General features: G+C 39.9%; 1 protein-coding gene across 2 annotated transcripts in view; it reads left to right on the top strand.

Moving 5' to 3' along the window:
* THADA (THADA armadillo repeat containing) overlaps window positions 1–26402 on the top strand; it is a 319402-nt gene that overhangs the window by 61441 nt on the left and 231559 nt on the right. For both annotated transcript variants that reach the window (XM_077749153.1, XM_077749152.1), the window contains exons 23-24: window positions 18207–18339; window positions 21857–21970. In XM_077749153.1, coding sequence (XP_077605279.1) covers window positions 18207–18339; window positions 21857–21970 — 247 coding nt within the window. The remainder of the gene's footprint in view (window positions 1–18206; window positions 18340–21856; window positions 21971–26402) is intronic.

The following is a 26402-nucleotide window of genomic DNA, read 5'->3' as shown; positions in this document are numbered from 1 at the left end:
TGTGTAAAAGTGTTTTTCTGGTTGGAACTGTTAAGTTAGATGGATCTGTAATGACAGATTATAGCAAGGAGGGCCCAGAACCAGTTATAATGATCTAGTTCTAAGGTGATGAGAGCTTCCTCTATGACGATGACCCTGCGAATGGAAGGAAAGAATTGGAATGTCAGTTAGCATTCAGCCCCACTTCGTAACAACTCCACACATGATGTATTGAATGCTTAGAAGGAAGCTGTGGATTTTGTTATATTTGTGTAATATGTTTATATGTTTCATGATTTTGTGGTCAAGGATTAGGGCAAGGCTTACCTGGGTGATTCTTCTCAGTGTATTTACTGAGTTCAGTTAGTGGCATTGAACTGCAGATGAACTGATCAGGAGGATCTGGGATAGCTTTATTTACATTTATGTCACCTCGGTGGGAGAGCTGGAAGATTGGGCCAGGTTGGGACTACATGTGGTCTCTGAGCATGGTGTTATTAAGGTAGTTGACTTTCATATATGGTAGCTGGTTTCCCTCAGGAAGAGTTCCAAGAGAACCATGCAGAGGCTACATGGTCTTTTCTGACCTAGCCTCAGAAGTCTCCTAGCCCTGCTTCAGTCACATTCTTTTGGTTATAAGTGAGTCTTAAGGCTAGTCCAGATTCATGCAGAGAGGAATTAGACTCTACTATTTGTTCAATGGTGAAGTGGCAATGTATTTCCCACTGGAAATACATGTGGGATATTGTAGTGGCCATCTTTGAAAAATGGGATCTGGACCACATGAACCAAGCGAACATGACTGATGGAGGGCACCAGGAGTCCCTGATTGTGCCTGTGGTTTAATTCTTGGTGAACAGTGGGAGTGATGTTAACAGAGGCAGAGAAACTCAAAAGGGGAATTAGTTTGATAAAGATGAACGGGGGCACCTGGGTGGCTCAGTCAGTTAGGTGTCCAGCTCTTGATTTCGGCTCAGGTCATGATCTCACAGTTTGTAAGAAAGATCTCCTCATGGCTGTCACTGCTGGCCTTGAACCAGCCTGTTCTGCGTTCTCAACTGTTGATTCCAGACCGAGTGGTTCTTGGTCCCTTTGGCGACATTTCAGATCTGCTGAACAGAATGTTTTGCCGAGAACAACTTTTCAATGTGTGTGGCTTCCTTTTGTTTGGTTTTTATTTTTAAGAGAAAATGTGTTTCTTTTGGATCCTTTTAAAAGCTTTTTATAAGCTCTTAAGTTATGAAAAAGTTATTTTTCATACAACCTTTAAAAAGTTTGCAAAAAGAAATCTGGGCTTTCATGAAAATCCACTGACATGGAGGCCAGCTTCTGGCCACCTCTTGAACTACAGCTGTGTTAGGGAAGGAAACACTTAAAAGAGATTGATGGATAAATAACTGAGGAGGTAAACTTGGGCCACATTGTTTGAATTGGTTTGTAAGAGGATTATTCAAAATGTCTTCAAATGTAAACTGACTTCACTATTAAACAATCATCTAAGAATACATAGGAATGGGAGATGCTATTCTTTTTTTCTGGGAATTTTTTGAAAGCAACATTTGTGTACACACACACATACACACAATATGTTGAGTTAATTTTCTAGTCTCTGATTTTCTTATATGGTGCTTTCTATTTAGAATTTGATGAAATCTGCATACTCTTCTTCAAAAACCATTAAGTACCTTTGTGTGTATTTGATTGAAGTGGTTAAGTGCATTAAAGTCATAACTCCAGGGACGCCTGGGTGGCTCAGTCGGTTAAGCGTCTGACTTCGGCTCAGGTCATGATCTCATGGTTGTAGGTTCGAGCCCCGCGTCGGGCTCTGTGCTGACAGCTCAGGGCCTGGAGCCTGCTTCAGATTCTGTGTCTCCCTCTCTCTCTGACCCTTCCCCACTCGTGCTCTGTCTCTAAAAATAAATAAATGTAAAAAAAAATTTTTTTAATAAAAAAAATAAAGTCATAACTCTAACCTTAAGTTTCTGATGAAATTTATGTTTACTTGTTTACCCTCTATGGCCCTAGTATTTAAAGTTACTGTTTCAGTGAAAATGAACAGAATCTTATACTAGAGTGTTAGGCTGGAACTCTAGCTTTCATTTGTACAGTCATGAATTAATCCTAACTGTAAGGGGACTAAATTGTTGACCACAATTCCATAATGTAGAAGAGTGGCTCGTGAATACTTGATATTGTCTTATTCTTCACATATTTGAATTGCTCTACTTGTTGAAATATAGCTTAGCCTATAGCTATTTATTGCAATTATTGCAATCGTTTTCAATTGTTGGCCTGAAAAAATCAACTGCTGACATTTAGCAGGTTTTGTCATTAAATGCTAGTTCTGATTCATAGACCTCAACAATGACGGTAGACAGAAGTAATTTAAATATGTATCTAAACTTTCATCAGTTAATTATAGCTACTACAATAAAAACATTTTTTAATCTGTATTTATTTTTGAGAGAAAGAGAGAGAGAGACAGAGTGTGAGTGGGGAAAGGGGCAGAGAGAGAGGGAGAGACAGAATCCAAAGCAGGCTCCAGGCTCTGAGCTGTCAGCACAGAGCTTGATGCGGGCCTAGAACTCACAAACTGTGAGATCATGACCTGAGCCAAAGTCGGACGCTTAACTGACTGAGCCACCCAGGCACCTTATAGCCACTACAATTTAAATTCAGCAGAAAACTTCTTATGAACAGTTGAATTATAGTAATGAAAAAATAATTTCCTCTACTTTACTGGAGAATGAAAGACCAAGTCTCTAAAGAATATGAGATTGGGCTCATTGAATGGAAACTGTAATGTATAAGATTTAGTGGCAAAGTCATTCAACTCTTAATGACATAAGATACAATCACGTCCAAACCTTTATTGACATCTGCTTTGGCAAATGTGGCTAAATAAGACACTTTTTTTTTCTTTTATACTTTATTGTCAAGTTGGTTTCCATATAACACAGTGCTCATCCCCACAAGTGCCCTCCTCCATGCCCATCACCCCCCTGCCCCTCACCCCCACCTCCATCAGCCCTCAGTTTGTTTTCATTATTCCAGAGTCTCTCATGGTTTGCCTCCCTCCCTCTCCCTAACTATTTTCTCCTCATCTCCTCCCCCATGGTCCTCTGTTAAGTTTCTCCTCTTTCACTTATAAGTGAAAACATATGGTATCTGTCCTTCTCTGCCTGACTTATTTCGCTCAGCATAACACGCTCAAGGTCCATCCTCGTTGCTGCAAATGGCCAGATTTCATTCTTTCTCATTGCCATGTAGTATTGCATCGTATAGATAAACCACATTGTCTTGATCCATTCATCCGATGATGGACACTTAGGCTCTTTCCATGTTTTGGCTATTGTGGAGAGTGCTGCTATGAACATTGGGGTACATTTGCCCCTATGCATCAGCACTCCTGTATCCCTTGGGTAAATTCCTAGCAGGGCTATTGCTGGGTCATAGGGGAGTTCTATTGTTAATTTTTTGAGGAACCTCCACACTGTTATCCAGAGGGGCTGCACCGGTTTACATTCCCAGCAACAGTGTAGGAGGGCGCCCCTTTCTCCACATCTTCACCAGCATCTATAGTCTCCTGATTTGTTAATTTTCGCCACTCTGAACAGCGTGAGGTGGTATCTCAGTGTGATTTTGATTTGTATTTCCCTGATGATGAAGGATGTTGAGCATTGTTTCATGTGTCTTTTGGCCATCTGGATGTCCTCTTTGGAGAAGTAGTAAGACACTTTTAAAAAACGTTTATTTAGTTTAAGAGAGAGAGAGAGCGCGCGCGAGAGAGAGAGAGAGTGAGAGAGAGAGCATGAGTGGGGTAGTGGCAGAGAGAGGGAATCCCAAGCAGGCTCCAGAGAGCCTGACTCTCCAGCACAGAGACTGACATGGGATTCAATCTCATGAACCATGAGATCATGACCTGAGCCGAAATCAAGAGCCAGATGCTTAACCAACAGATGCCTAACCAGGCATCCCTAAATAAGACACTTTTTAAAATCCCTAAGTGTCCTATGAATTTTTTTAAAACATTAATAATTAATGAACAATAACTAAGCAATAATCACTCTGGGAAGCCATGTTTATTCTTTTTATGCAGAGAAAATCTTTTAAATTTCCCATTTCTGTAGTGAATTATAAGGACTTGTTGAGAACTAAGATGTTTTAATATTTAAGTTCTAAATCTTGCTGTCTTTGGTTTTTGGCCTCTAAATTTTTATTTTTACGCCCAGTCCATAGTTGAGTCAGATATTCCCTTCTTTGTAGAACTTTGATACTTGTTTTTAAAGTTCCTATTATGGGGGCAGCTGGGTGGCTCTGTCATTTAAGTGTCCGACATCGGCTCAGGTCATGATCTTGCAGTTTGCGGGTTTAAGCCCCGCATCGGGCTCTGTGCTGACGGCTCAGAGCCTGAAGCCTGCTTTGGATTCTGTGTCTCCCTCTCTCTCTGCCCTCCTGCTGCTCATGCTCTGTCTCAAAATAAACAAACATTTAAAAAAATAAAAAAACAGGTTCTCATAATGATACTGAGTCATTTAGACATAACAATAGAGGATTCCTGTTCTCAATGAGTAACCTGCATCTCAGCTCTGTTAGTGATGTCCCAAGGTTTTATTTATTAATTTTTTCTCCTTGATCTCAGGGAATGGTTATATTAAATATTAAGAGCACTGACAATCTGATCTGCACTTCTAAGCACTTTTTTTAATCCACCGTATCTTGCTCTTTCCCTATGGCCTTCTTAGTGGTAATTCAATTTAGATCAGGTCATTGTCATTATTGCCTGTGCCTGCAGCTCAGGCTTTAAAATAGCCCCCTGATGTTTTAGTCTGCACTAAACCTCAACTATATTTGATGGTGGTGAGGGAGGTTAAGATGACTTTTGTTGATATGTAGCTTTCTCACTGGATCTCACTTGGACAAATCATTTTGTCCAATTTCTCCATGCTTCAGGGTTGTATTACCTTTTAAAAATGTGCATGCGCATGCACCAGCCTTCCTGCACATCTGTCCCTGTTTAGTTTAATGGAAATAATAAGCGTGAACCTTGACATAATAAACATAATGTTTGACCAAAGAATGACTGGAGTGGAGAATTTAGCTTATGAAATAATTGGAGATTCGGAAAATCTCTAAGTTACGAAAAATGACCATACTGAAAGAGCTTGAGGAAATGAAGGTAACGTTTCTCAGTTAACAATAGTAATAAAACTAACCAGAGCTCAACAAAAAAATAGCTCTGTGTTACCATACTTAGGTGGATGGATTAAGGCATTGGAAAAGCCACTTTGTAGTCAGCGAACCTGATTTACTGGCACAAAATAGTCTAATGACCAATTAGTTGAGTATACAGCGTATGTAATTTGATTTCAGTCTGTGGGTTTTATGCTTATCTTAGAATACTTATCCACTGTGAGTGAGATAGCTTTGTGGGTAGAAATTGGACTAATCTGCTTATAACAATAATTTGCTCCAGTGATTTGCTCAAGACAACACAAAGGCCTAAACACCAGCTATAGCCTGCCCTGTTTATTTCTGTGGTACAGATTGAGGCCATAGCACTTAATAGGAAAAACAAAAAAACAACTCCTCTCTGCTCCCCTCGCCCCCATCCCTAACTGTCAGTATTTTTCTTTTTTCTTTCTTTTTTCCTGGCTGTGTGGAACAGGAGAATCAGCATGGTCTGATTCCTCCCACCCCACACCCTCAACCACCATCTCCCTCAGTGTTAATTCAGTCAAAAAGCTTTTTTAAGGTTTGTTTATTTTTGAGAGAGAGAGAGTGTGAGCAGGGGAGGGCAGAGAGAGAGGGAGACACCAAATCCGAAGCAGGCTCCAGGCTCCAAGGTGTCAGCACAGAGCCTGACGTGGGGCTCAAACTCCCGAACCGCGAGATCATGACCTGAGCCGAAGTCGGACGCTCAACCGACTGAGCCACCCAGGCGCCCCTCCCTCAGTGTTTAGAGGAAAGAATGTTGAGGTAAGAATTAGAGCTGAGTTCTACCTACCAGCCTTGCTGACAAGTGCTGTGTCCTCTCTGATAAGGCGAGAGGGTACCTCTTTCTGAGGCTTCTTTCTAGCTCTGAGCATCCTACTCATTGCACAGTGCTGATTTCTAGTTAGTTCCTCGTTGGGAAAGTCTGGGGATTTGGAGCATGAAAGATTGCGGGAAGTTGGATCAGTTTTTAGTCAACTTCCTTTAGAATGGTAAACTGATCTCCTTGGAGTGTTTTGTGAATTAATAGCATTTAGTAAGAGTTTCTTATGAAGAACCTTGAATCCCTTATAAGAAAGTTACAGTCTGTATGACCTACTCAAGATGAAAGACACTGTGTATTTTGTATTAAGCTGACATGGGAGTGAAATAAAACAATGATCCTTCAGACAAAGAGGATGTCTCCTGTCTTTGTGGCGAGGCGCTTGCTACCAAAATAAGGCTTGGTGCTCTCCACGGCTGTGTTTGGTGACTGCATAGAGATGGCACAGAGAAGCAAGAACTGCGTCGCTCAGGAGCCTTTCCCTTTTCCTTGCTGACCTCTGGATTGTGTGACGAAGAACCAGAGCAAACAGCCAGAGTCATCGCATTGTTCTTGGGAGCCTTGCCTGGTGCCACTTTTACCATTCAATTCCTTCATTATCATAAGGACCAGCCACTCTGGAGTTTTGAAATCACTTCCTCATAAACTAATCTTTCCTTGCCAGGACTAGACAGAAGGTTCATTGACTAGTCAGAGCTCTAGATTGGGCTATAGTGTCTTTATAGGCACCGTGGCTTCACCATGGAGAAACCTTAAAGTTCCAGCCCTCCTTTTCTACCCCTGTTTTTTTGTGTTTGTCTCCCCCCCTCCCCCATTTATTTGGCTAACTGAAGCCACAGCTAATGTGCAGGCCCTGGCACCAACCATGGTTGTCCTTGCTTAGTTATTCAATAAAAGGTTTCTTGACCATCTACTGTATGCCAGGTGCTGGGTTAGAAAACGCTCTGTCTGAAATGCTGATGCATAGGAGCACATGTACCCCAATGTTCATAGCAGCACTCTCCACAATAGCTAAAACATGGAAAGAGCCTAAGTGTCCATCAACAGATGAATGGATCAAGAAGATGTGGTTTATCTATACCATGGAATACTACATGGCAATGAGAAACAATGAAATCTGGCCATGTGTAGCAACATGGATGGACCTTGAGGGTGTTATGCTGAGCGAAATAAGTCAGGCAGAGAAGGACAAATATCATATGTTTGCACGTATAGGAGGATTGGGAGGAACTTGACGGAGGAACATGGGGGAGAAGAAGGGCGGAAATGGTGGGGGAAAGGGAGAGAGGCAAACCATGAGAGACTCTTGAATGCTGAGAAACAAACTGAGGACTGATGGATGTGGGGGGGAGGGAAGGGGAGGTGATGGGCAGGGAGGAGGGCACTTGTGGGGATGAGCACTGGGTGTTATATGGAAACCAACTTGACAATAAACTATTTATAAGAAGGAAAAAAAAAGAAGAAAAAAAAAAAGAAAACGCTCTGACTGTTGAGAGTATGCTTTGGTAGTCCAGGACTGCGGTGAACCTAGAGGCAATTACTAGGGTCTCAATTTGAAACCTTGAACTCTGTAAAACTAAGTGGGACATGTGAGAATCTGAACAGAGAACTGAGGCCATGATTGGCTCAGTGTTTTGGGGGACATTCTCATCAGGAGCTTTGGGTACTTATAATATTTAGGGTCACTGCTTTCATTATTTGGAATAGTAACCCAGTTAATCATATCTCAGTGAATTTCAAAGCAATTTTGTGATTATGTCATTTTTATTCTTATGCACTAAGAAATCAAGCGATTTGTTCACAGCCACAGATCTAGTTCGTGAACAGGCTGGCACTAGAATCCAGATATTTTTGGAAATTCGTACTGCTTCAGAGATTAGCAGTTTAACAAAATTTATTAATCACCTGTTATATATAAGAAATTGTGATCGGCATCACAGAAAAAGTATGGATAAGACATGGTTTTTGTTCTTAGAGGAATTTGCAGTCCAGCATCTTAATCTTTGGGATTAGAGACATAAACTACATAATTTACAAGGCAGAAACGAAAGACCAAGGAAACATTCCTGTAGGGGCACCTGGGTGGCTCAGTCGGTTATGCATCCAACTTTGGCTCAGGTCATTGTCTCATGGTTCGCGAGTTCGAGCCCCGAGTCGAGCTCTGACAGCTCAGGAGCCTGGAGCCTGTTGCAGATTCTGTGTCTCCTCTCTCTTCCCCTCCCCTGCTCATATTCTCTCTCTCCTCTTTCTCTCAAAAATAAATGAAAACTTTAAGAAAAAAGTTCCTTTAACTGAGCTGGCTGTCCCAGGCAGCGGGAAGAACAATTAATGACATCTGCTCGTTCTAATGGTGACACCCCTGGTCCATGGAAAGTACTTCTGTTCATACATTCTTTTCTAGATACCATACCACTCTTTCTTTGTCAACCTGGTTTTTTAGAATGGCACTCTTAACAGAATTTCTAAGTTACGGGTCGCTCATTTATTCAGCAGGTATTTGTTGAGCTCCTGACTGGATGGCAGGCCCTGTCATAGGTGCTGGGAACAGAGAAGTGGGTAGGACAGAAAGTGTGTCCCTGGTGTCATGGAGTTTATGTATTACAGGGCGTTTAGCAAAAATAAGAAACTACCAGATAGCAAGATGTAATCTGATGTGATAGTTTGGTGGTAAGGAAAAATCTCTCTTTCTTTTTTTAAATATTTATTTCCGAGAGAGAGACAGAGTGTGAGCGAAGGAGGGGCAGAGAGAGAGAGAGAGAAAGAGAGAGAGTCAGGATCCAAAGCAGGCTCCAGGCTCTGAGCTGTCAGCACAGAGCCCGACACGGGGCTTGAACCCAGATCGTGACCCAAGCCGAAGTCAGACCCTTAACCCACTGAGCCACTGAGGCATCTCTCTCTTTCCTCTTAATGCTAATGTAAGCCAAGACCTGAATGACAAGAAACAGCAGCTTTCTGAGGGAATAACTTTTTAAAACAGTGGGAATAGCTAATGTAAAAAACCTTGGTGCATTTAAAGAACACGAATGGTAAAAGATGAAGCTGAATGAGGTTGTTCAAATATGTAGGACTTTGTGAGTCAGGATACGGACTTTAGATTTTGTGTCCCCTGGATTTGTCTTTTCTGAAAGTCTCCAACCAAATGGATGTAAAAATAAAAGGTATCTTAAGAATTGTACAAACAGACATCCACATGTATGGATCTTAGTAGCTTTAAGATCATCAACAGATAAAGTACATATATATATGTGTTATGGAGTTGCGCGGAGGAGAGGAGCTGGATGACATTTGAGAAACTACACGAATATGTATACGGAGATAAAGATTTTGTTCCCAGAAAGTATACTATATCTAAGTTGGTTTTAGCTTTCTCTGGACTCTTTTCTTACCTGTACTTGGAATCTTAGATCCACTTGTTCAGTATCATCAGTAGATGATTTTAGGTTAGTGCATGGAAAATTTGTTCGAAAGCAAATACCTCTTTTAAAGCTGTGGATGGTTTTTCTCTTCGTAACCTAATGGCTACGCTGCCCTAAGTATAAGGGTGTAGCCTTCTCCCACTTTAGTTCAAAGTCCGTAGTCTGACTTGGTTTTTTATGTTTTAGGCAGCCAGAGGTTTGCTTTACAACTAAACTTATCGGATTATCCTTCTACTTTCCCTGAAAGCCTCCCTCTCTTTATTTGTTTGTTTTTCCAGTTTCTTCTGTTTTCGTCTGTAGGAATCAAAGTGTTTGTCTTTGTTTTGGATATCAGACCAATACCAATTTATTCCCCACTTGGTGTCCTGTATATCATTTACTCTGATGTAATACACACTGTTCTCAGGTTCTAAGTGGATTATTCTGAATAGCCAGATTAAGAGTTTGTTATTTTTTGAAATTATTGTTTATAGCTGTTTTCCCTCAGATGATGATGGTGGTGATGGATAATGTTGAGCTTGAGTAAACACACATCTTGGGCTTTGTATCAGGGTTGGGGACAAATTCTGGTTTTGATCTCCAAAACAAACTCCTTTTTTCTTTGCATTATTCAGAATTATTTGAGTTATTAGCAGATGAAAGATAAGGAAAGTGAAATAAGGAACCATTGTAGGGGCAAAAATTTTATCAACAATTAGTGTAATAAATAGCTTTGTTTTTATTGATATTCACTCTTCTCAGGCCATTAACCTATGGAGTTGAATGAATTTTCATTTAGAGCCGCTCTTACACCTGGCAAAGGGAAAGTTTCTGTTTATGGGAAAAGGAAAGGAATTTCTTCCTTTTTGTGCCCTTAGTGATAACAGCTTGGTAAATAAATTATTATTTGGGAAATGAAGATATTGGCAAAAGGCTTAACTTTTACTCAGTTGAGATTACACATAATTAGTTTCCTGGCAATAGAGTCTTGATAATTTTCTGGAATTTTGCTTCATGTATTGAATTTAAATGTACTTTGCATTTAAAGTGTGAAATTAGTTGCTTTGTGTTTACAGGTGAAATAATTTCTTTAGGCCAGTGGTGAGTCATTCAATTAATGTTGGAAAGTTTATTAACAGACATAAATATTCCCAGTTGTCCAAGAGAACTGGAATACTTCCAAATGAGTGAGACATAGTTCATGTCAAGTCAGTTACAAGCAGGTTATCCACTGAGTGGTTTTTCTGCAGGATATTTTAATTCTCCATCTAGCTTTCCATCCATGTCACTCAGTTTGTTTGAAAAATATTCTAATCGCCACTCTGATGGTATATGTGCAGGGAATGAAATCAATCTGCAGGATAACCTGAATAAAATATGACTGGGAAAGTAAATTTCTAAAAACCCGTATACTGTGTTAATATACTCCAAAGCACAGGAACTTGCTTTCTGAATTATGTGTAATTTGGAATTCTTATTCTACTCTCCGCTTCCTAGGGCACAGCATAGTACCAAGCATACCACTTGATACGTGATAGGTCTTTTTTTTTTTTTAATGTTTTATTTATTTCTGAGAGAGAGAGAGAGAGAGAGAGAGACAGCATGAGCAGGGGAGGGTCAGGGAGAGAGGGAGACACAGAATCTGAAACAGGCTCCAGGCTCTGAGCTGGCTGTCAGCACAGAGCCCGATGCGGGGCTCGAACCCATGAACCGTGAGATCATGACCTGAGCCAAAGTCGGATGCTTAACCGACTGAGCCACCCAGGCGCCCCTCCAAATGAATGAATGAAATCCACATAAGCAAAGAATAGAGAGTTGGTAGAATATCTGTCATGAGCAGATTGAGCCAAATGTGGAACAAAATCTAAGACAGGCACCTTGAAGTAATACCTTTTTATTAAGCAAGGGCGTTAGTGTCAATCTACATTTTNGCGAGATCATGACCTAAGCGAAAGTCGGACACTTAACCGACTAAGCCACCCAGGCGCCCCAATTTGTCTATTTTTTAAACCTGAGTTTTAAAAATTAGCTTTCAAAATTTGAACATACTGTTAAGCATAGTGAGCACTATAATCAACAGCAGCATAGCTGGAGAAGGACTGTCCCAGGCAGAGAGAAGGTCAGGTGCCAAAGTCTTGAGAAGCATGGACTGGGGGGTCGGTATTCAAGCAACAGCAGGTAAATCATTTGTGACAGGAGTGGAATAAGGGAAGAACTTGTCAAAGATAAGATCAGAGCAGTAATGAGGACTGGATAGTATAAGATATAGTAAGGACTTTGGCTTTTATTCTGAGTAAAACACGGAACCATTGGAGGTGTCGTGAAAAAAAAAAGTATTATGGCATTCTTCTAAAAGGATTTTTTAAAAAATAAATAAATAAATAAAAGGATTTTTTTTTTTGACAGCAGTGTTGAGAATAGACTATAATAGTCAAAGCAGAGACACCAGTTAGGAAGTTACCATATGATTATAATTCAACAAAGCGATGATGATGGCTTGAAGAGTAGTGGACATAGTAAAGAGTGGTCTGAATTTGGATGTGATTTGAAGGAAGAACAGACAAGAGATACTCGATTGGATTTGATATTTAAGAGAAAGGATGATTCCAAAATATTTGTCCTAAGATGTATCATTCATATGCTACATCATATGTTACATTATATACTACATATGGGCAGAATAGAATATTAGAGGGTGATCAGCAGTTTATTTAGTGTATGTTAAGTTTGAGATGTCTAGCAGATACCACATTGAGGCTGCTCTGAGTCTACTTAACTTTGCAGAGGCATGTTCTTGAAAATTTCTTTTCATGAGGGTTTCTGGGAGGCTGGCTTACTATTTGTCTCAAATTGTCTTTATCTTTCCTCCACTTAAAAAAAATTTTTTTTTAATGTTTATTTTTGAGAAAGAGAGAGAGAGAGACAGAGCGTGAGAGGGGGAGAGTCAGAGAGAGAGAGGGAGACACAGAATCAGAAGTAGGCTCCAGGCTCTGAGCTGTCAGCACAGAGCCTGACACGGGGCTCGAACTCACGAACTGAGATCATGACCTGAGCTGAAGTCGGACGCATAACTGATTGAGCCACTCAGGCACCCCATGCTCTTTTTTTAAAAACAGAAGTTATTTCTTATCCCTTGAGTATTCTAAACATTTTTTTAAGATCTTTGTCAGACTGCTGCATAAAATTAAGTTTCATGTGGAATGAACTTATGCTCAAATTATTGTTTTTTTAAGGTAGTTTTTCTTAATATAAAACTTATGTCTGTGTTTTGAATTTTGACTTGCTGACTATATGATTAGGAGTCTTTTTCATTTATCCATTTATTCTCCTTTGGCTCATTCCTCTCTATCAGAGGAACTAGAGTAGATAGTGACGTTTTGGGTCTTCCACCTAAAGTAATACTGGGAAGGGTCCAGATCTTGTTGCCAACCTAGTAGTCAGCCTGTTTCCAGGTTTCCCTGGACCCACAGGGTTTCCTACTGCTGGAGCTCATGGGAAAGAGAGGAAGCCCCTGCCATTTCCCATTTCCTGGGAGTGAGGTGAGCTATTCCCCAGGAACTGACTTCCTGGCCATCGCTACTGCTTCTGGAGCTGCAACCCACCAGACCTCTGATATCAGCTCTCTCACTGCTTCGAATTTCTATCCTGTTCTACCCAGATAATTATCTTGCTTCTGAGCCCAGTTGGTTTGGGAGTTCTCTTTGCATATTTTGGTTGTTATTAATATGTATTGAGGGCGTCACTTGTCAAAACGTAAGCCAGCCGTTCCATCTCTATCAGTTGAACTGAAACTCTTTAAAGCTTGCTTTTCTCATACTAATAGATAATAATTTTAGAAAACAACCTGTTCCAAATGTATTAAATGTTTCACCAAAACAAACTCATTTAATCCTCCCAACACCTTTCATTTATAGAAGAAAGCGAGAAATGGGGAGGCTTCGTACATCGTCGTGGATCACACAGCTATTACGTGGCAGAGCGAGGATTTAAACTAAAAAACTTGTCTCCGTACTGTTTCCTCCTAAACACTGTGATATACCGTCTCACCTGTCAGTTGGGGGGAATCATACTCTGTTGTTGTGAAAAGTCTAGCGTTGTATCTGATGTGTAGCAGGCATTCAGTAGAAGTTTATTTTTCTTTCCCCAGTGTAGGCAAATATATTTTCAGTATGATAATTTGTTTTTATTTTTTTATTCAGTAAGATAATTTAAACGCTTTCGTGTAAGTTCGTTTTTTTTTTAAAAAAAATTATAGCACGTTTCATTTTAGTAAAAAGGGCCGGAGTTCTATGATTGAACCAATTTTCTGGTGTGGTGGTGGGGGCAGGACTGGCCCGGGAGAAATGGGGAGCTGGGAAGCTAGGGAATCAGAGAAATAGGGTCCAGCGTAAAGTCCAAATTGTAGACCCGACAGCTGAAGCGTTCTGCAGAAAAGCTGGATCGATCCTGGGGAATTCCAGAGCAAGCATCGTGCGCACTTGCTGGTAGGAGCTGGTGCCCGGAGCTTTTCCCAGAGCTCCGGAGGTTCCCGGCTCCTCGGCAGGAGGTTCCCGGCTCCTCCTGGGCAGGGCTCTGGGGACGGCACTTTCCCAGATTTGACCTCCTTGAGTATTCTCGGATCTTTGTTTTCAAATTCCCCAAATTAACAAGGAGTGTTTAGTCTTAGTTTGCAACACATGAAGGAATAAATAGGCCCGGTTAATTGTTTATAGTTACGTTAGCCAAGAATCTAAATTAAGGAATTGCCTCTGGGGCCTTCAAGTATTTCCTCAGTCATCTCGTCTCCTACTTCCTCAACCCCCTAGGTGCGGGCTTTCCACCATTCTGCCCGCACATCCTCAGAGTCCAGCTCATACTCTGCCCCTTCCATGGCACTGTACTGACCCCTTGTACACCTTGTGCCTAGTAGTTGCTTGAAATATACTGGAGGCTTTGAGAAAGGTCATATTTGGAGGAAGTTTTACTAATTTGTATGAATAGGGATAAGTGCTGAGATCATAAGCAAATACTTAGTTGAAAATATGGAGTGTGTGTGTATGTGTGTGTGTGTAGCGTGTATGTTAGAATGGGAACCAGCAAAGTGCACAATCTTACTAGAACAGAAAGTCTATATAGGAGAGTGGAAGAATTTTTAAGGTTAGAATCAAGTAGGAGGGTTGGAACCAGACCATAGGTGACCTTTCAAACTGGAATGTTTGATCGAGATGGAAAAAGAATTAGATCAAGATTTGTTATGGTCACCAGCCCTTTTAAGTTCAGACAAGGAAGGGTGATGCATGGTGAGGTGGCCTGTTCTGGTCTCAGATCTGCCTGCCTTTTCAGATTGCTTGGTTTTGGTGGAACCTCTGTGTGCCAGGTCAGGGGGACCCAGGAGAGGTGCACTTTTTTTTTTTTTTTAATGTTTATTTTTGAGAGAGAGGGAGAGAGAGCATGCGTGAGTGCATGAGCTGGGGGAGGGACAGAGAGAAAGAGGGAGACAGAGGATCTGAAGCAGGCTCTCTGTAGAGAGCCCGACGTGGGGCTCAAAGTCACAAACCGTGAGATCATGACCAGAGCCAAAATTGGATGCTTAACCGACGGAGCCACCCAATCACACCTCACTGACAGTGGGGAGCATTACTTAACTAGTATTTATTGTACTAGTATTTCAGCGCACTTGCTAGGAAAATAAGGAAATAGGAAAAAAAAGCCTTATCTCTGACAGTTCCTTTTCTCCTATATAGTGGTTCGTTTTTCCTATATAATGATTCCCTTCAGGAGACTTGACCTTAGACTGCAGCACTTTTTAACGCCAGTCCTGCATGGCCGGTCGTCCTGTGGTGGGAAAGAGAGTAGGTCAGTGAAATCCACATGTAATCTTAGATCAATTAGTTTTAACTTTATTCACCTCTGTGACTTCAATTTTTTTTTGGATGACTGTTTCATGAAAGATGACTTTTGCTTTGGTTTTCTTTCCTTTTTTCTTCTCCCTGCTCACCCATTGTATTTTAATCCAAATATACTTGAAAAACAGTGAAGAATGAACAAAAGAAGACATTAATCTGTAACTGTATCACTAGCCCTTCACAGGGGCCCTTTGGATTTCAGTTTTCGATTGGGCAACTGTGTGAGGATTATCCCAAGCTGGCAATGTTCATAATAAACTAGAAAATGATTCCATGGAACTGCGTGCATTTATGTTAAGTTTTAAGAGATATAAATCCAATGATGGGAAGTAACTTCAATTCCTATAAATATAAAAGTGCAGGAGGACTGTTTATATTATGAAAGACTTCAAGCCTTATATGAATGAGTTATTTTTATTATGAGAAGTTTCAAATGTAAATTTTAAACATATATAACATATGAACATAAAAAACATACCAAAATCTCAAACATACATATATGAAAGTAGAGAGAATAGTAAAATGAACTGCGATTAGCCATCACCCAGATAGATTCAACATTTATCAGAGTTTTGCCACACTTGCTTCGTCCCTCCCTTCAGTGATGGCTTGCTGAACTGTTATCAAGTACATTTCTGATTTATTATTTCCACTTCTATGCACTTTTCTATGCAACTCTAGACAATATGGACACTTTCTTCCATGTGCATAATGCCATTGACACATCCTATAAATAATTCTTAGGTGTCCTATAATACCCAGTACATATAAATTTCCTCTGTTATTTGAAGATATCTCTTTTACATTTGTTTTGTGCAAGCGGGCATCTAACCAAGGTTCACACTTTGCATTTGGTTGTTATGCCTTTGGATCTCTTTTAATCTCGTAGTTCAGATTGTAGGTGGCTGAGGGGGTGAGTGGGAAGAAGCAGGGGTGGGGTGAATTTTTTAAGCCATGCTAAAAGGAAACCTTTAAAATCACAGAGCCTGCTGGCAGTAGGGAGATTTGGTTATAATGGTTATGGCTGAAATAATGTATTTTTAAATGTTTAGTTATTTATCTTGAGAGAGACAGAACATGCGTGTTTATATGCACGCGAGCAGGAGAGAGACAGAGAGGGAGATGGGGAGAGAGAATCCCAAGCAGGCTTAGTGCTGTTAGTGCAGAGCCAGATGTGGGCATTTGATCTCCCCAGCTGTGAGACCATGAACTGAGCTGAAATCAAGAGCTGGACACTCAACAGACTGAGACACCCAGCTGCCCCTATGGCCGAAATAATATTTTTAGGCCCCTGTCAAACTTCTAAAAATGTCTCCTTTAAAGTAGTATTTTTTGGGGGCGCCTGGGTGGCTCAGTTGGCTAAGCGTACGACTTCGGCTCAGGTCATGATCTTATGGTTTGTGAGTTTGAGCCCCGCATCGGGCTCTGTGCTAACAGATAGCTCAGAGCCTAGACCTGCTTCCGATTCTGTGTCTCCATCTCTCCCTGACCCTCCCCTGCTTATGCTGTCTCTCTTTCTCTCTCAGAAATAAGTAAAACATTTAAAAATTTTAAAAAAAAGAATTTTAGAGTAGTATTGTTTTTAAAAAAATTTTTAATGTTTATTCATTTTTGAGAGAGAGAGAGAGCAGAGAAGGGGCAGAGAGAGAGGGAGACACAGAATCCAAAGCAGGCTTCAGGCTCTGAGCTGTCAGCAAAGAGCCTGATACGGGACTCAATCTCGTGAACCGTGAGATCATGACCTGAGCCAAAGTCTGATGCTTAACTGACTGAGCCACCCAGGCGCCATATAGAGTAGTATTATTTGTATATTTTTTGCTTTATGCAAGACACAAACAACTAAATTTGAGTTGCTATTTGGAATATTTAATTAGAAACTGAAGTTGTCGGGATGCCCAGGTAGCTTAGTCAGTTAAGTGTCTGACTTCGGCTCAGGTCATGATCTCCTGGTCTATGGGTTTGAGCTCCGCATTGGGCTCTGTGCTGACAGCTCAGAGCCTGGAGCCTGATTCAGGTCCTGTGTCCTTCTCTCTGCCCCTCCCCTGCTTGCTCTCTGTCTCTCTCTCTCAAAAATACATAAACATTAAAAAAAATCTTTCTACAGAATGTTTTCCTCAATTTAAAAAAGAGTATTTTTTCTTTGGACTTCATCTCTTTATTTTCACATATTTATTTTAGTCAAATCCAGTTATGATCCTCCTAAAATAATTGTCTCTCTACCACTGAATATTGCTATTTCTTAGGATAATGTTATATAATCTGGTAAGGCATAAGGTTAAAAATTTTTTAAAAATTAAATGGTCTTAAGCACTCCAGAATAACTTCATATAATAGAGCAGAATCCCACCAACAGCAAAGTCTAAATAATCTAAGAATTTTTATACTAACTGGCTTTATTAATTCTCCACAGGATTTGGTTGAAAATTTTATGGGAGGCCACCTTTTGAGAGACATGAAAATGATTATTAAAATGTACCTTACAATGTGTTTTCTGTGAATATAAATAATCTCTGTAAAGGCTGACCATAAGTTGTAATGAAGTTACCTTCTCTTTGTTGGAAATCTTGAGTTTTGCAGTATAGGTGACCTTATGTAAGAGCTTCAGTAACCTTCACATTTTGACTGTGATACTTATAAGCCACGGTATTAAGCTCATTTTGCAGACAAGACACATGCTTTATATGCTTTTGTAAGAAATGGAATCGTTAATAGCTTCAGACCCAGCTTAAGCCCCATCATAAAGAGGAAGGAAAGTGAAAAGCAGAAAGGGAGACAATTTTTAGTTTTCCTCCTTCCAAACGTAAGGGTATTTATTCTTTTCTAACAATGTTGATGCATTAATAGTTTGTACTTTTATCTTTTGGTACCCGATTCTTGCAAACGTTTGCTATCATTATCTGTGCCTTTTAGGTGCCCCGATGTGAGTCTGCAAAAGCTACCAGAACGCTGGCTATGGAACGTTTTAGAGGAAATTAAATGCAGTGATCCTTCATCTAAACTCTGTGCTACGAGGCGCAGCGCTGGGATTCCTTTCTACATACAGGTACTTATCTACGGGACAGAGCTGTTTGTTTGTCTCTTGATAATTTGTTTTATTTCTCTTTTGACAATCCCCTTGACACGGGAGGGAGCATATTGCATAAGGGATAGCTCTGTCTTTTATGTACATGGCTTTGTTGTATGTCTGGACAGAGTGTTCCCATGACAGATCTGTTCTTGGAACAAACCCTCTCTCTCCAAGGTCAGCCTTGTCGTGTGGACAGAGGCCGGTATAGATCTCTGCCTGCGTGTCAGGTAGGCAGACACCACCGGGACACATTCATGGCTCACTTCTAGGAAGTGTGCATGTTGCTTTTTTCTTTCTGAGTTAGAAAAAATAGTCTTCCTGTTATTTCAAGACCCTAAAGACTCTCTCTGAAAGCAACGAGAATTAGCAGTTTCTTTTGAACATGCCCATAAAATGTCCATGCATAAAATAATTTGAATCCTAATCGTAGCCAACACTCATAGATGGTTATTTGACATACATTAGCTTATTTAATCTTTCCTCGTGCCCTATGAGATATATCCTTTTATCACCCGTATACTAGAGATGAGGAAACTGAGGCTTGGGAAAGTTAAGTGACTTCCAAAAACCCCAAAGGTAGTGTGAGCAGGACTAAGACTCAGAGCTCGGGCAGCCTGAATCCTGAACGACTCTGCCTGTGAGAATGGGCGTGTGGGAGTGTGTTTTCTTTTTATTTGCACAGAAGAAAGCATATCATACACACTGTTTTGCCCGTGCTTTTTTTCACTTACCATTATACCTCAAAGGCGGCTGCATGTCACCACCTCCAGATATTGCTCGTTGATAGGAAAATGTTTTATTTCCACAGTGTTGAAATTAAGAGGTTATCACCCTCATGAATTCAACGAAGAAAAACCAAAGTCCTCACGGTATTAAATCAGACCCTGACCTGGAAAGTCTTTGTTTAGTGTTTAGTAAGATACAGTCCAGGAATGGTGGTGGTATAATAAAAGCAATGGAAATGAAGTGCAACAGAGTTTCCCTTCCCTTTCTTATTCTTCAAATTTTCACGGTCCTCATTTTGTGATGACAGTGGACACCAGCTGGCAGAGGTCACTGATGTGACGCAGAGAGCACCGAAATGAACTCCTCTCTGGTCTGGGCCATTCTGCATCAGTTTGGTTCATCTCCTGCCTGTAATTCATTTGGAGCTAGTGTGTCTTTGCATCCTTTGAGGTCAGGTGTTAAGATCGTGCAAAGTCTGGTTGCACATTTGTGCAGTATGCGTTTTCCACCTCTGGCTCCCATCTAGTACTAGATATTGGTCATACTGGCAGGGCAGTCAGGACGCATTCTTTCTTTCTTTTCCTCTTTCTTTCTTTCTTTCTTTCTTTAAAAATTTTTAATGTTTATTTATTTTTGGGAGAGAGAGATAGAGTGCAGGCAGGGGAGGGCAGAGAGAAAAGGAAACACAGAATCCAAAGCAGGCTCCAGCCTCTGAGCTGTCCACCCAGAGCCTGATGCGGGGCTCGAGCTCACGAACCGTGAGGTCGTGACCTGAGCTAAAGTCAGATGCTTAACTGACTGAGCCTCCCACACGCCCCAGGACATGTCCTTTCGTAGCCCATCCTTGGGGAGAGAATCATAACTATGCAGACAACTCTTGGGGGGGAAAAGCCACGCTCCAAGGAGACATTTCAGTAATTGCATGTAGCTTTCTTATTAATGTTGAGTAAAATCTAAATTATTAGAAAAATCTGCTCAGAGAGGCCCCCATTCTTCTTAGCATAACTTACCTTATTTTTTGTGCAGACAGATATAAAAATGTTTTGAGTGGCGCCTGCGTGGCTCAGTCGGTTAAGCGTCCGACTTTGACTCAGGTCATGATCTCACGGTTTGTGGGTTCGAGCCCCGTGTCGGGCTCTGTGCTGACAGCTAGCTCAGAGCCTGGAGCCTGTTTCCGATTCTGTGTCTCCCTCTCTCTCTGACTCTCCCCTGCTCACGCTGTCTCTCTCTCTCTCAGAAATAAATAAATTAAAAAAAAAATGTTTTGAGTGGTCATTAGAAAAATAGTGTATATGTTTTATGAGCATAAATAGCATAAATATACTATCATAAATTTGTCTTTTTTTAAGTTTTTTAATTTATTTTGAGACAGAGAGAGAGAGAAAGAACAAGAGAGAAGGCGTGAGCATAGAGAGAGGGAGAGAGAGACTTCCAAGAATGGTCTGCTCTGTCAGCGCAGAGCCCAATATGCGGCTCGAACTCACGAAGTGTGAAATTGTGACCCGAGCCAAAATCAAGAGCCAGATGCTCAACGGACTGAGCCACCTAGGTGCTCCGATAAATTTGTCTTTTAAACCTACCTGTTTTGGATGTGTTTACTTCTTTTACGCATTTTAGAAGCTTCCAAAGAAGCTGAATAGCTTGAAACTTGCACTCTGGGAAGCTACTGCCTAGGCACAAATGAAATAAGCACTGCTGCCTCTAGCTCTCCACAACCACTAGTCTATATTTTCTGTGTCCACAGATTGCCCTTTCTGGATCTTTCATATAAATGGAATCATATACTGTGACCTTTATGTCTCTTTGGCTTCTTTCAGTTAGCATGTTTTCAAAATCCATCCCTGTTGTAGCATATATCAGTACTTCATTCCTTTTTATTAACTCAGGTGGTTTGATATCCTATTTTTATGTTTATTGTATATTGGCAAGATGTTAGACACAAAGTAACTTAGCAGCTCTTGCAAATTCAAATATAGGACCCCTTTGGAGTTTGTACTATTTCCTTTTGCTCCGTGAAGTTTCCAGTGCTACAATTTGATAGTCCTTCAGGTAGAGACTCTTTGGTAAAGAATTAAATAATCAGTCTCCAGGGAGTTTCTAAATCCTTGTCAGAAATTTAATCCACGGGGTTTTTTGGTTGTTGTTGTTGTTGTTTTAAGTAAAGAGAATTTTCTTCTTGGTAAATTTGTTACAAAAACTGCCTTGCTGGGGCTCCTGGGGGGCTCAGTCGGTTGAGCATCTGGACTTTTGGTTTCACTCAGGTCATGATCTTGCAGTTCATGGGTTCGAGCCCTGCATCAGCCTCCACACTGAAAGTGGAGCCTGCCTTAGGTTCTCTCTCTCCTCTACCCCTCTTCCCCGCTCGTGCGCGCACGCGCTCTCTCTCTCTCTCTCTCTCAAATTAAAACAAAAAACAAAAAAACCAAAACTGACTTGCTTACTGTCTCTGAGACCTGTCACATAGTTATGGTCCGAGGAGAGTTCTCAGTAAGAACCATTCTTTCAACCTCTTAGAATTATATAGTTAACAAGCAAACTGGAAATGACCTTAAAGATGCCATGATATCACCATCGCTTTACTTTACAGATGAAGAATCTGAGGGATGGAGAAGTTGAACTACTTGCCCAAGGCCACATGGCTTACTTAACTCTCTTGATACCACATGTTTTTATAGGGGGATTTTGCATTTGGGGATTGATTTTGGAAGTAGAAATAGGTATTTGTAAAATAAGAAGCCCAGTTAATTTTTGTCTTATTTTTCCACAGGCACTATTGGCATCTGAACCTAAGAAAGGCAAAATGGATTTGTTGAAAATAACAATGAAAGAGTTAATCTCCTTGGCTGGGTCTACAGATGACTCACAGAGCACAGTCCCCCAGGTAATGATGGAAATACACAAAGCCTGCTAGGAAGGCAGTGATTTTAAATCTTTGCTGTACCAAAAAAATAAAAAATGAAAGTATCTGCTAAAAAAAAAGAAAGAAAGAAAGAAAGAAAAAGAGAAGAAGAAAAAGTATTTGCTATAGATCTAGAATTCTTGAAAACAGGGTAGATATTCGAAGCTCGCTCTGGATGCTTTTGTTTTGTTTTGTTGGCCTTTCCTGTCCACAAAATAAACCATTGCTTTAGTTAAGCAAATGGGTGTATCTTTAAACTCTGGTAAAAACATTCAACTTAGATAAGGTATTTTATGAGGCTACTCTCGCACTTAAAATTTTTTGAATGAATGTGCTGTCACTTTCAGATTCCGTGTGTGCTTCTTTGAGTTGATAAACATTTTGTAATTCAGTAGCTCATCTTTCCCTATAATGAAGTGTCTAACTTTTGGTCTATACTTATTTTAGCTAATATTTGGTCCCTTTCAGTCAATGCTGCAGCTGGGATTAGAAAGAGAGAGAGCGACACAGAGAGAGAGAGAGTGTGTGTATGTGTATGTATGTGTAGGTGTGTGTGTATGAATTTGGGGTAAGTATTCCTTGAAGCTCGGCTCCACTCTATGATAGTAAATACTTTCAAGTAGGTCTTCTCCAGGCTTTCTCAGTAAATGCTTTTACAGTAGGACTTTCCTGCCCAACTGTAGGGGGCCCAGGCTAGGTTAGGGAGCAGAGGAGCTGATGCGTGCAGTCAAGTACAGTCCCTGTGTACAAGTACAGAGCCTGTGGGAGGTGCTAAAGGGAAGCCCACGGGCCAGAGTGACTGGTGGAAAAGGATGGAGTTTATTAGCATATGGCACATTCTAGCCTGTGAGTGTAAGACGTGAAATACCTTTATTTCTTTATTTCTCTAAAACTTTTAAAGCATTACTCGTCGCTTTTCCTAAATGATCAGTTTTACATTTTTTCCCAGCAAAATGTGACAAATATAATTGGTTCCATTTTTCTAGACTATTACTTTTATTTCCTATTTTATTTTTTTGTATCTTAAACATTTATTTTTGAGAGAGAGAGCAAGAGAGAGCAAGCACGAGTGGGCGAGGGGCAGAGAGAAGGAGACGAAGGATCTGAAGTAGGCTCCATGCTGTGAGCGCAGAGTCTGATGCTGGCCTCTACCTCACGAACTGTGAGATCATGACCTGAGCTGAAACCAGGAGATGGCCGCTCAACTGACTGAGCCACTCAGGTGCTCCTACTAGACTGTTCCTTTTAAAAAGTGCCATTTCTTAAATGAGAACATCTAAAAATAATGGAGTTTGATTTAAAAAAATCTTTTAAACATTTATTTATTTTTGAGTAACAGAGAGAGACAGTGTGATCAGGGGAGGGGCGGAGAGAGAGAGAGACACACACAGAATCCAAAGCAGGCTCCAGGCTGTGAGCTGTCAGCACAGAGCCCGATGCGGGGCTTGAACCCATGAACTGTGAGATCATGACCTGGGCCAAAGTTGGATGCTTAACCAACTGAGACACCCAGGTGCCCCTAAAGGAGTTTGATTTTAAAGAGTGTTGTATAATTATTGTCTTACTCTGCTTCAAGATCATTGATTGCATTTTAGTGGTCAGTTTTATCAAATTGGTAAAATTGAAAAATTTCATCTCTGACATCTTCTTTAAAGTTTATTTATTTTAAGAGACGGGGCGAGGGGAAGAGAGACAGGGAGAGAATCAATCCCAAGGCTCCATGATGACAGCGGGATTCAGATCCATGAACATGAGAAGGCTTTTGGGCTATCTTTAACTTGGTTATTTGTCTTTGTCTTTCAGGAGTTGTGTTTTTTGTTGTTTTAAAATAATTTTCCTGATAAAAATTCTTTTTTGGTTGAGTTACACACATCTTCTCCCAATCTGTGGCTTCTCTTTTCACTTTGCTTATGGTCTCTATTATTGCATGGAAGTTTTAAATTTTAATAAAATGGAATATGTCAGCTTTTTCTTTTATGGTGTGTACATTTGGATCTTGTTTAATAAATACCCCAAGGCCAGAACAATATTTTATATATATTCTTAAAGTTTTAGTTTTATTTCTCATATTTCTGCCTTTACACTACCTGTAATTTGTTTTTGTCTGTGTGTAAAACAAGAAAATAATTTTATTATCTTCCATTTGGATAATTAATATACAAGTGTTTTTGATACAGTATAATCCTTTCCCCTTGATTTATAGGACCCTTCTATCTCTGAGGTGCTGTTTTTTTGATATGCATGTCTGTCTGTGTGCTCTGTTTTATTGGTATGTTATATTATCCCTGAGCCAAAGTCACTATTTTAATTACTATCTTTTTAGGGGTGTGTGGGTGGCTCAGTCTGTTAAGCGTCTGACTTCGGCTCATGTCATGATCTTGCCGTTCATGGATTCTAGCCCTGAGTCAGGCTCTTTGCTGACAGCTCAGAGCCTGGAGCCTGCTTCAGATTCTGTGTCTCCCTCTTTCTGCCCCATTCCTGCTCTCACTCTGCCTCTCTGTCTCTCAAAAATACATAAACATAAAAAAATTTTTTTAAAAAACAATGAAAGACATAGAGAAAGATCTGAATACATGGAGAAACCAGGCCATGCTCATGGACTGGAAGATTTAAATATTAAAAAAAGAAGTCATGTCAACAATTGCTATACTGCAACTAATGACTTGTCTATAAATTCTTTTGGATTTTCTTTAGGGATAATCATATCCTCAGTAAATACTGCTAAATTTGTTTTACCTTTCTAATTCTTATTCATGAAGTATTTTCCTTATTCTGCTGGCTGGAACTTATAGTATGATTTGTATAGCCATAGAAATAGCAGTTATCCCTATGTGGTTTCTGATATTTGCTGCAGGTTTAAACCTGTCATATAGCTCATTAAGGGAATCCTATTTCCTTGAATGCTTTCATGTGTCTTTTGAGATAAATGTTTTCTTCCTGAATTTGCAAATAATCATGAATATACTGATTTTTGTTACAGTGCCATCTTTGCATACAGAGTCCTAACCCACAACTTTGACATGGTGAATTGCTTTTACACATTGCTAGATTTTTTAAAAATAGTTTTTGCATATTTTCACTGGATTCATGAGTTTGGCTGTGGTTTTTCTTTTTCATGCTTGCTGTACCTGTCCTTATTTTTTATGTAAAGTTTGTTATTGAATTATAACATATACAAAGACATATACAAATCATACCTGTACTGCAATAAAGTTTCACGAGGTGAACATACTTGTGTAACTAGCAAGAGACAGAACATTTTAACACCTCAAAGACCTCTCATGCTCCCTTCTTATCAGTACCTTTTCCCCAAGGGTAACTGCTAGCCTAATTTTAACACCTTAGTTTTAGTTCTACCTGTTTTTTTAAAAACTTTAAATAAATGAAACCATGCCATTGTGTACTCTTTTGATGTGGCTTCTTTTGACCAACATTATGTTTATTGTATCATTCCAAATTGTAATTGATTTGTTTTCATTGCTAGATGATATTATATAATTTATTCATTCTTCTGATGAACATTTGGGTTGGTTTTTATTTTGGGTTATTAAGAATAGAATATTTAAGAACATTCCTGTACCTGCCTAATGGTGAACATATATTTCTTTTCAGTAGATACCTATGAGTGGTTTTTGGGGTATACTGTATACGAAGCTTTAGTAGAAATTACCATTTTCCCAAAGTAGTTGTCCTTACCTTACTTTTATAGCCAGGCTGTGCTAGACTGATAAAATAAATTTGGGAGTCTTCTCTTCTCCGAATAGTTTATATAAATTGGGATTATCTATTCTTTGAATATCTGGTAGAATTCATCTATAAATCATAGGTGTCTATTTTTTGGTTAATTGTTGTAGTTTTTATTTTGGATTTGTTTGTTTTGGTCTTTGGGTAGGATTTTTATCTACTGATTTCCTAGATAGATAATGATAACATCTATCTCACTTTCTAGTTGCTCCTTGAATTTGTTTTGACAAATTCTATTTCCTGGGAAATTGTTTATATTGCCTTAATTTTTCAAGCTGATTAAGGTAGTATTATTCATAGTAGTATTTTTGCTTTATTCTTGATGTATCTTTAGTCCTGGTATCTTTGGTATTCATGATACTACTTATTTTTTCTCTCTTGGTTAGTCAGAGGTTTGTTTTGATTTCAAAGACTCAGCTTTAGGTTTTGTTAATGGTCTTAGTTATGTCATTGCTTTTTTCAAACTTTTCTGCTTTTAACTTTTCTTTCTCTTTTGAACTTATTGCTCTATGTCATCTTAACTGGACAGCTAACATATTCATTTTTGTCTTTTTTTTTTCTTTATGGCATGTAAGGCATACATTTTTTTAAAGTTCCACTTACAGTGCATCTCACAAATGTTGATGTGGTTACTGGTCAGCCCTAAATGTTAAAAAAAATTTTTTGACCA

The sequence above is a fragment of the Crocuta crocuta genome, unplaced genomic scaffold (genome assembly GCF_008692635.1).
Source record: "Crocuta crocuta isolate KB4526 unplaced genomic scaffold, BGI_CrCroc_1.0 scaffold118, whole genome shotgun sequence".
Taxonomy (NCBI): domain Eukaryota; kingdom Metazoa; phylum Chordata; class Mammalia; order Carnivora; family Hyaenidae; genus Crocuta; species Crocuta crocuta.
The sequence above is the reverse complement of the archived record's forward strand: the minus strand, read 5'-3'. Positions and strand labels throughout refer to the sequence as shown.